This window comes from Oreochromis niloticus, linkage group LG17 (assembly GCF_001858045.2).
Source record: "Oreochromis niloticus isolate F11D_XX linkage group LG17, O_niloticus_UMD_NMBU, whole genome shotgun sequence".
Lineage (NCBI taxonomy): Eukaryota > Metazoa > Chordata > Actinopteri > Cichliformes > Cichlidae > Oreochromis > Oreochromis niloticus.
Genome location: NC_031981.2, coordinates 36724503 through 36735575, shown reverse-complemented (window position 1 = coordinate 36735575; position 11073 = coordinate 36724503). Strand labels below are relative to the sequence as shown.

The 11073-nt window shown below is 40.7% G+C and overlaps 1 protein-coding gene across 1 annotated transcript; it reads left to right on the top strand.

The window, feature by feature from the left end:
- The first annotated feature begins 4959 nt into the window (after window positions 1–4959).
- glipr1a (GLI pathogenesis-related 1a) lies at window positions 4960–10250 on the top strand. The gene is made up of 6 exons (XM_005475563.4): window positions 4960–5233; window positions 5963–6211; window positions 6322–6434; window positions 7254–7339; window positions 9746–9772; window positions 9950–10250. Exons 1-6 carry the CDS (start codon window positions 5063–5065, stop codon window positions 10099–10101), a joined length of 798 nt encoding a protein of 265 aa, XP_005475620.1. The 5' UTR covers window positions 4960–5062; the 3' UTR covers window positions 10102–10250.
- The last annotated feature ends 823 nt before the right edge of the window (window positions 10251–11073 follow it).

Here is an 11073-nt window from a genome sequence, read left to right as displayed (position 1 = left end):
AGCAGAGGTGGCAAAAGTACAGACATTCTTTACTTAAGTAGAAGTAAAGTTACTGTGAAAAGAAGTTGAATCAATGCTTTTCTTTTTTTAAACACAAGTAAAAGTAAAAAAAGCACCGGCTCTGAAATGTACTCAAAGTAAGAAAGTAAGTTTGCTCTTTGCTCCTTGAAAGATGGTTTTACTACCAGCTGTTTTTATGCAAGGGTAACTTAGCCTTGTGCTATATTAATATTATATTAATATTATAATAAAATAATATTAGTACATAAGAATAAAAATGTTATTCAAATTGACATTGTAGAGGGTGACTTTAAATTAAGATCGGGCACATGGGGGAACCCTAAAACCCTAGTCGCTCAACATAGGGAAAAGAATCATGACTCATAATCATTTCTATTTTGAGCTCCAGTAGGTTTTCTGTATACAGCTGGTATAAAGGTGCAATTCAGTTAATGTAGCATCATCATCTTAAATGCAAATTAATCTCCTATATTTGATGTAATCTGACACTTACCATGAGCACCAAACCAACACAGGGCTTCACTCTGAAATCACCACAGTACTACAAGCTAACCTTTTTATCCAGAACAAAACTACCAGTATTGTCATGCAACATTTGAACATCACAAAGTTAAGTTTCAAGAGGTGGGATTAAAAGAAATTGTCCCCCCGATTTAAGATGTAAAAGGTCTTAAAAGCCACCCTTTTATGATTAAAGTGAGTGCTATGGAGAGTTTCTGTGTGTGATTATGCTAATACAGGGAGTGCAGAATTATTAGGCAAATGAGTATTTTGTCCACATCATCCTCTTCATGCATGTTGTCTTACTCCAAGCTGTATAGGCTCGAAAGCCTACTACCAATTAAGCATATTAGGTGATGTGCATCTCTGTAATGAGAAGGGGTGTGGTCTAATGACATCAACACCCTATATCAGGTGTGCATAATTATTAGGCAACTTCCTTTCCTTTGGCAAAATGGGTCAAAAGAAGGACTTGACAGGCTCAGAAAAGTCAAAAATAGTGAGATATCTTGCAGAGGGATGCAGCAGTCTTAAAATTGCAAAGCTTCTGAAGCGTGATCATCGAACAATCAAGTGTTTCATTCAAAATAGTCAACAGGGTCGCAAGAAGCGTGTGGAAAAACCAAGGCGCAAAATAACTGCCCATGAACTGAGAAAAGTCAAGCGTGCAGCTGCCAAGATGCCACTTGCCACCAGTTTGGCCATATTTCAGAGCTGCAACATCACTGGAGTGCCCAAAAGCACAAGGTGTGCAATGCTCAGCGACATGGCCAAGGTAAGAAAGGCTGAAAGACGACCACCACTGAACAAGACACACAAGCTGAAACGTCAAGACTGGGCCAAGAAATATCTCAAGACTGATTTTTCTAAGGTTTTATGGACTGATGAAATGAGAGTGAGTCTTGATGGGCCAGATGGATGGGCCCGTGGCTGGACTGGTAAAGGGCAGAGAGCTCCAGTCTGACTCAGACGCCAGCAAGGTGGAGGTGGAGTACTGGTTTGGGCTGGTATCATCAAAGATGAGCTTGTGGGGCCTTTTCGGGTTGAGGATGGAATCAAGCTCAACTCCCAGTCCTACTGCCAGTTTCTGGAAGACACCTTCTTCAAGCAGTGGTACAGGAAGAAGTCTGCATCCTTCAAGAAAAACATGATTTTCATGCAGGACAATGCTCCATCACGCGCGTCCAAGTACTCCACAGCGTGGCTGGCAAGAAAGGGTATAAAAGAAGAAAAACTAATGACATGGCCTCCTTGTTCACCTGATCTGAACCCCATTGAGAACCTGTGGTCCATCATCAAATGTGAGATTTACAAGGAGGGAAAACAGTACACCTCTCTGAACAGTGTCTGGGAGGCTGTGATTGCTGCTGCACGCAATGTTGATGGTGAACAGATCAAAACACTGACAGAATCCATGGATGGCAGGCTTTTGAGTGTCCTTGCAAAGAAAGGCGGCTATATTGGTCGCTGATTTGTTTTGGTTTTGTTTTTGAATGTCAGAAATGTATATTTGTGAATGTGGAGATGTTCTATTGGTTTCACTGGTAAAAATAAATCATTGAAATGGGTATATATTTGTTTTTTGTTAAGTTGCCTAATAATTATGCACAGTAATAGTCACCTGCACACACAGATATCCCCCTAAAATAGCTAAAACTAAAAACTACTTCCAAAAACATTCAGCTTTGATATTAATGAGTGTTTTGGGTTCATTGAGAACATGGTTGTTGTTCAATAATAAAATTATTCCTCAAAAATACAACTTGCCTAATAATTCTGCACTCCCTGTACTTAAGCTGCTTAAATTTAATCAAAATATAATCAAACATTGGTCTAATAAAAATATAATTAAAAAAGTCGAATGAGAATTTAATCATTGGAATGAAATGTTTTTAATACCAGAGTTCTGACCTTTTACTGATATTGTGTGTGTACGTACGTCTTTGCTGGGACTGTTTGTGTTGATGGAGAATGTAAGTAAGTAAAATTTTATTTATATACCACTATATATACCATCTAGAAAGTGTCGCGAAATCGATCAATGTAGAGCAGTGAAACAAACCACGGAGGCCCCAGAAAAGTGCAATCAAACGGTGAGTTTATTAAGAACAAAAATTACAGCATGAGTCTTCTCTCTCTCTCTCCTAAAAATACATGTGGAGAACACTTTTAAAGCAATGGGGTATCCGCCCCCCCCATGGCGTCAAATACAGGTCAAAAATACATTATGTACAGTCATTGTTTACAGACAAGGGTACATCTTGTACATCTCTAATAACTATAAACAGACTTGTAACTTATCTTTTCTATAACACTTTCCATGCAAAGTCATAGTCTTAAGCCTTCAGGGTGTCTGAGGGCTGGTTATCGCCTCCAGTCATCTGTTACCAAGTAGGTAAAAGGGCAGCCGGTTACAAAAAGGTCAAAGACACTTGGGCCTTCGCTCAGGCCTGTTGCTAGATTTATGTATTGTAAGCATGCATGCAATCAACCTGCTATGTTCTCATCTTCCCTCAACATGTATCGCCTGGACACTCTCACCAGTGAAGCTTAAAACCCTCTTGGATGGAACATCAACTCTAAACAAGCACAGTTATGCATTGTGTATAGAATGAATGTGATGACAAACATATTCAATGCAATATGAACCCTGTAAGGAATATTACTAATCAAATAATGCTGTAAAACATGTTATTAATGCAATTATAATAATGCAGGTTATATGGCAGCAATAAAAGAACTTCTGAACCTCCACAAAAGATAAAAAGATCACAAAATGCTTCACAAAGGGATGACAAAGTATAAAACAAAGACAGAAGTTAACAAAATGCAATTCTAAAAAGATGTTTTTAGTAGTTTTTTTTTTTTTAAAGAGACTGCTGAGTCCACAGATCTTCAGCTCAGTGGGAGAGAGTTCCACAGTCTGGGGGCCACAGTGGCAAAAACTGTCTCCCTTAGTTCTCAGCCTTGTATGCTGAATAACCAGTAGGCCCTGATCACATGACCTCAGAGACCTGCTGGGGACATAAGGCTGTAAAAGTTCAACGAAGTAAATGGTCTGTATTTGTATAGCACTTTACTTAGTCCCTAAGGACCCCAAAGTGCTTTACACATCCAGTCATCCACCCATTCACACACACTGGTGATGGCAAGCTACATTGTAGCCACAGCCACCCTAGCGACACTGCCAGACACTGGCGCCACCGGTCCCTCTGACCACCACCAGTAGGCAACGGGTGAAGTGTCTTGCCCAAGGACACAACGACCAGGGCTCGAACCAGCAACCTTCCGATTACAAGGCGAACTCCCAACCCCTGAGCCACGATCGCATGATCGTAGGCTGGCGCTTGTCCATTTTAAGATTCTGGTTCTGACCAGAATCTTAAAATGGACTCTGAATTTGATGGGGAGCCAATGCAGCTGTGTTAGCAACGGTGTCACATGAGAGTACTTAGATGTTTTGGTCAGAAGCCTTGCTGCAGCATTTTGGACAATCTGCAGACGCTCCAGGGAACCCTTGCTTAGGCATGTAAACAGGGAATTACAGTAATCCAATCGTGATGAAATGAATGCATGTACAACAATCTCCAGTTCAGTACGAGATACAATAGGGCTTAATTTAGAAATGTTTCTTAAATGATAAAAGCAGGACCGAACCAGAGATTTAACGTGAACATCCAAAATGAGAGCCAGGTCAAAAATTACCCCTAGGTTCCTGATAGACGATTTCACAAATGTTGAAAGAGGACCAAGAGCATTCATTATCTTACGAACATGTCTGTCAGGAGCACATACAAGGACTTCAGTCTTTTCTTCATTAAGTTGGAGGAAGTTGTCAGCCATCCAACCTTTAATGGATTCTAAGCACTCATATCTGCAGCTTAGAAACATCTTGGGGTTTAAAAGAGATGTATAACTGGATTTCATATGTGTAGCAGTGGTAGTAGATGTCCTCAAAATGGCTCAAAATATGCTGGAGAGGAAGTAGATATAATAAAAACAATAAAGGCCCCAGCACAGAACCTTGTGGCACACCATAGTTAAGGGAAGTGGAAGATGACCTGTACTGAGAAACTGCCACAGAAAAGTATTGTTCATACAGATACTTTTCTGAAGAAGCATCCGAGAAGCTTCTTCAGACAATGCTGATGCTGATGGGGAATTTTTTTTTTCTTACATTACTATTTTTTTCTAGAAAGAAAGAAAGAAAGAAAATGTAAACATGGCACACAGGCCAAATCTTGTCTGAACATGTCAGAATAACTAGGCAAATATTCAGAGAAAGTAACAAATTCAGCCTTCAAAAAGGCGAGAAGAAGCATAAATGAGCCACATCTCTGTTTTATCTCAGTTTAGCTGATTCTTTATGTATGTATACATGAACCATTCTGAACATGTTTTGGCTTCTTAGGTTTTGTAAGCACATCCTGTTCCTCTTCAAAGTGTAATTTCCTGCAGCAGCTTGACAGATGTCAGATTGTGATTCACAACAAACCACCTCATCACCACTTTAGTTTGTTTCACTTTACTGATCTGGAGCATGAGGAGTGCAGTGGAGAGGTTGCTGTGGGCCTGCATTATCCTGGATTCTGGTGTGCGCTCAATTTCACTGCCAGAAATCAGTGATTTGAAGTTCATTGAGGAATGTGTGAAAGAGCACAACTGGGCGCGGTCGTCTGTCAGTCCCCCTGCTACTGACATGCTGTACATGGTAGGTGAAGAAATGGCGTTTGTTTCCTCTCTCTAGTTCTGGAAAGCAGTAATAAAATCACAGTGAGTAAGCAGCGATAGAAAAAAATGAGAGGGGATTTAGTTGTTCATGCCTTCTGTGATCTCTCTGCAGACTTTGTTGGGAATGAGGAGGTGAGGGAATAATAGTTATTAAAGCAGGAAGTTTTGTACAGTTGTACAAAGCTTCATGCAACACATCCACAAAGCAGACCTGACGTTATTAAGCAGAAGTCAGAGAAAGTAATATAAAAGACAGACAAAACCACCAATAGTCACAGATAGAAAACATCTTAGGTAAATAAAAAAATAAAGAACAGTTCTGTGACAACAAAACTGTGCAATAAATTGCACTGTTTTTAATGACCAGGACTCACATGTTTGACATTCTTTGCCCACAATCTAGTAAGTTATCCTCACTTTGCAGGGAGACTTTCAAACTGCCTTTCTGGCACGGCTAAAGTGCACTGCAAATGTTGTGGCAAAAACCTCGCCACAAGTTTTGGAAGTCGACTCAGCCATTCGACTTTTTCAGGAACTTTTTACTTCTGCTTGTGTATCACAAATGGAATGTACTGTCTTAGAAAAACAGGGACCACAATGAGGAAGTCAGAAATGTGTATGCACGAAAATGAAACTAGCATGTTAGAAAAAACTGAATTAACAAAAGATGAGGTCTAATGCTTCAAATCTTCTGTCTCTGCTTATCCAGACGTGGGATGAGGCCTTAGCCATTACTGCAAAAGCGTGGGCAAAACGCTGTATATTTGATCACAACATTTACCTCAAAGATGCTCCCCGCGTGCACCCTACCTATTCCTCTGTGGGAGAAAACATATGGACAGCCTATCCACCATCAGAATTTAATACAGCAAGAGCCATAAAGAGTTGGGTGGATGAAGTAAACAACTACAGCTACCAAGAGAACAGCTGCAATCATGTTTGTGGCCACTACACACAGGTATGTGAACTTTTTACTGCACGCATATTGTGAAAAAAAAAGAAAAAAGTGAACCATGATTTTTATATTTTTCTGCATGTAACACTTTTTAACCTCTCTGGTCTTTGCAGGTTGTGTGGGCCAGCACCTACAAAGTTGGATGTGCTGTACAGCTGTGCCCAGATGGCATCAAGTACTTCGATGATAAAAAAGGTGTCCTCTTTGTATGCAACTATGCCACAGCGTAAGTTGAAAACATGTATAAATAACACAGTGAAATTAGAAATGAATACTTTTGTCTCAACAGGTTAACTGGGATTTCATGACTGTGGTTAGCTAACAGGTTATTCTGGGCTGCCCTGAGTGTCATGTGAAAAAAAGGAAGTTGTTTATACGTATGTATCATACCGCAGTCACCTCATCCAAAATGCTGCTGTGAAAGTACCCACGGGGACTAGAGCCAGGGTGGGCAACTCCAGGCCTCGAGGGCCGGTGTCCTGCAGGTTTTAGATCTCACCCTGGGTCAACACACCTGAATCAAATTCATTACCAGGCCTCTGGAGAACTTCAAGACATGTTGAGGAGGTCATTTAGCCTTTAAATCAGCTGTGTTGGATCAAGGACACATCCAAAAACTGCAGGACACCGGCCCACGAGGCTTGGAGTAGAAAGACTGAGCATATTTCTCCCATACTGGTTTCTTGGCTCACTGGCCCCATCTTATCTCAAAAACCTTATAGTACATTATGACCCCAATACAGCACTTCGCTCTCAAACTGCAGGCTTACTTGTTGTTAGGGTATTTAAAAGTAGAATGGGAGGCAGAGCCTTCAGTTTTCAGCTCCCTTTTCAGTGGAACCAGCTCCCAGTTTGGATTTGGGAGTTGGATCAGATGACCCTACTTTAGTTAAACAGCAATAGGTCCTAGAAAGTGTTTCTTCTTCATTCAGCTGTTTCACTCACTGGATGTATTCTTATCTCTTATTCCTAACCTCTTTTCCTTGTACACCTTGGTGACACCTGAGGTGACTGAGGCACTGAGGCTCTGTTTCTTTCTTTACAGGGGTAATATTAACAGACAGCGCCCATATGCATCTCAGGGGGGAGCCTGCTCTAGATGCAGTGGCACTTGTGAGAATAAGCTCTGTCGTAAGTATTACAGTTTTTTCTGAACGCTTAAACCCTAACTGTGATTCGTACGGCACAATTTCTAAAACTATTAATACTTATAGCAAAACCACTCACTGAGTTTGCAAAACTAAAAGCACAAACACTGCTTTGCACTCAGTTTGCCATTTTGTAACACACACTTTGCAAACCTGTAGCTACAATCCACTGCACAGCACTCTTTTTGCAGAACTGTAAACACAACTCACTGCTTTACACTCAATTTGCAAATGATCAACACACTCCTAGCAAAACTATACACATTTATGGCCATTATTTACACTATTTTATCAACTGTCTGGCACACTGTCACATGTGACAACTTCTTTAGATAATTAGTTCACTTTGCAATCAGCCTAAGCACTATAATACAGGTAAGCTGTGTGTGTGGAGCACAATGGAGGGAGCAGGAAGAGTGAGAAGTAGAGGAGGCCGAGGAAGAGGACGTGGAGGTGAAGAAGTAGGATGAAGAGAACGACAAGGACAAGGAGGAGCAAGAGGAGGATGAGGAGGGGGGAGAGGAAGACGAGGAGGGGGAGAGGAAGGGTAAGAAGAGTAAGAAATAGAATTGCTGATGACATCAGAGCTACAATAGTGGACCATGTAATCAACCATGGAGTGACCCTGAGGGAAGCTGGCCAACGGGTTCAGCCTAACTCGAGCCGCTACACTGTAGCAAGCATCATAAGGACATTTTGAAATGAGAGTCGGTTAGTACAGTCACTTTGCACTAAGACTTGTAGCACTGCCATGCTAATGAGAAACACAACAATACCATAGATGTAAAAATACTGAAATTGTTACTTTACAGAATTGCTAGACGACCAGATGCTGGGAGCAGAGGAAGCATGTTCACTGCAGACCAAGAAACCCATATAGTCAATATGGCGATTGCAAATAATCCTATACTTGGAAATAAACACTTGTGTTTGTTTTGATGTGTGTGAATAAACACCAGTACTTGAAGTTTGGATCCCTCTATGCTTACGGATCTATGACAAAAGTATGAGCTCAAACTGACATAGCCTACCTTGTGCACAGAGAAAGCAAAAGCCAGATGTGTTTTTTATTCATACCATCAGTGTGTAGTTGGTGCATTGTGTGCTTATTAATATGATGGCTTGTGTTAACTGTCTGATACAAAAATACCATTTTTACAAAGGTGTGGAGAGTTAAGCAAAGGTTATTCGCTTTTACAAGAAAACTACAATGTTTTGCTGATTGGGTGAAGAGTTTTCTTATTTGTGTGCAGAGTTTTGCAAAAATAGCCAATAGTTACAAAAAATGCGCTTAAGCCATCAGAAAAAACTGTAAGTGTTGCGGGTTCAGTGTGAAAAGTTGCTGCCTATCTTCAAACAAACCACAAGTTATTTCAAATTTCAGCCCAGCTCATTTTAAAATTGTGAAAACTCTGATTAGAAATCAGCATGAATATTAACTTTTTAACTCAGTGAGCCTCATTAATTAACATTTGCACAGTAATGTTCTTGCTGTTATTTTTCACAAAACTACAGGATTCATGAATTGTGTTACTGTGTTAGCGAATGTGAATCATTCTAAATAAACAAGTTGATGCTTGCCGTCTGCGGGTTGTAATCTGCAACCTGGAATGTTCAGCGTGGATGCTGCCCAGGCCCTCTCTGTTATAGGAAGACACATTTACTGTGGTGTGAAGGAGCTCCAAGTGAGAAACTCATATCCCTTAATCAACAAAGCAGAATTCTGACTAAAGGAGGTTTTCTTGGGAGTGACACTGGTTTAAATTTTTTTTTAAGTATTTAAAAACCCACTTGGACTGTGCATGTATCCCCTGAAACTGAAAAAGAGAAAAGGTATGACATAAAAGCTGGTGTAGGACAAATTTATAAAAGACCAAACAAAAAGAAGGAAGCAGGTGGAGGACAGGGAGCACCTAATCTCCCACCATGACTAACCCCCTTATCTTTTTACCACGAGCCCAGCAACAGGTCCATTTTACATCCTCTCTTTAGAGGACTGTAACTTGGTTACCCTTACAAAATTCAAATGGTTTCAGAAAAAAACGAGACAACGAGCTTCATGGTGATGTTGACTTTAGCACAAGGCATTCACACAGAGACCGAGACAGGGAAATCTGCTCCGCCCAGGTTTTGCTTCACATTTCTGTAACTCCTCAACCATTTTGGGCTTGAGAGAAAATTAAATTTTTTTCCTATTATTTTATAACCAAAGTCACTAAAGTCCAAGTGGCCTGTATGCTACTTGGATGATTAAGGATTAATGAATGCGGTAAAATACAATTATTATTCAGTAATTGAGCTGTGCATTTACATTTTCCACTCCATGCAAAACAAAAGCACATCTTAAAAAAATTTCAACCTTTTCTTGTGTGTCTTAATGTTGTTGCAGGTAGTGCTGAACGTGATTCACAGAAAAGTAAGTCTGATGGTGATTAAGCCAAAAAATAATTGCAGTGAAGACTAAGGTGTAGTTCACATGGCTTTAAAAGTCCATAGCTGAAGTTTGTCAGTGTGTGTAGTAATGAAGTAGCAAAACATTCCATTGAACAGTTGGACTCAAAATTTGTCATAAAAACCATTTTTGTATTTCCAGGCTACAACTGGAGCCCAGACTGGGACACCTCAGATACCAGCAACTCTAGCTCTGTCAGTATTCTGATCGCTCGGCCGGTTGCCCTCGGCTTCACTTTCATTACAGCGTATGTAGTCCACTACTTCTACCCTGATGTATTCTGCTATGAATAAAGCAGCTTGGCCTGAGCAACACTGATTTCTTTTAGACATTAAGCAAATTATTCTCTGTCCATGTGAGGCTTAGGCCCAACTCTGCTGTAGATGAACTAAGAAAAATGTAACATGTACAAAAATTAATAAAATTACTACTATCAACTCCACTATCAGTCTCACATTATAGCACCAACAACAAAGTCAGTGCTCAGAAGTAATGCTTCATTTGACAGCACATTTAAGGTGGTCAGGCCAGACTGCTATGAGCTGATAAGATGAAAACAGCGACTAAAATAGCCACGTGTTCAAACCGGGGTATGCATAAGAACATTTTTAAATGCACAACACAAAATGTACAGACAAGCAACTGCGTGATGCTGTCATGTCAATATGGACCAAGATCTGTGGTCACTAGGTGGGCCAGCACGCGGTTAATGTACACAGTACTCACTCGTCTGCTTTCACACACATATGAACTTGAGACTTGAGTGACATCCAGCTGCAAAGGGTGGGTGAACAGGTGACCGTATGGCTTATAGCCAGAGAGCAGTAGGCCTGGGTTCAAGTCCAGCCTGCGGCCCCTTGCTACGTGCCGCCCCACCCTGCTTTCTTATCTAGCTACATTGTCAAAAAATAATCTTTAAAAAACAACTCTTTGAGGAAGGCTTTCCACAAGGTTAAGGAGTCTTTTTAATGAGAATTTGTGGCCATTCTTCCAGAAGCCCATTTGTGAGGTCAGACACTGATGTTGGATGAGAAGGCCTGGCTCGCTGTTGCCAATCCAATTCATCCCAAAGGTTTCATGTTGGACTGAGGTCAAGACACTGTGCAAGCCAGTCAAGTTTATTCACACCTAACTCACTTGTCCATGTCTTTCTGGACCTTGCTTTGTGCACTGATGGTCAGTCATGTTGGAACAGTCCCTAAACTGCTCCCACAAAGTTGGGGGGCATGAAAATGTCTGTAGTGATCGACTCTAAAGAAAGATGG

What these genes read in the sequence shown, in the direction of transcription:
- glipr1a (XM_005475563.4), top strand. Translation starts at nt 5,063, where the DNA reads ATGAGGAGTGCAGTGGAGAGGTTGCTGTGGGCCTGCATTATCCTGGAT. An exon ending in CTACTGACATGCTGTACATG is followed by an intron (nt 5,234 to 5,962) that starts GTAGGTGAAGAA and finishes CTGCTTATCCAG; the next exon opens with ACGTGGGATGAGGCCTTAGC. An exon ending in GTATGCAACTATGCCACAGC is followed by an intron (nt 6,435 to 7,253) that starts GTAAGTTGAAAA and finishes CTTTCTTTACAG; the next exon opens with GGGTAATATTAACAGACAGC.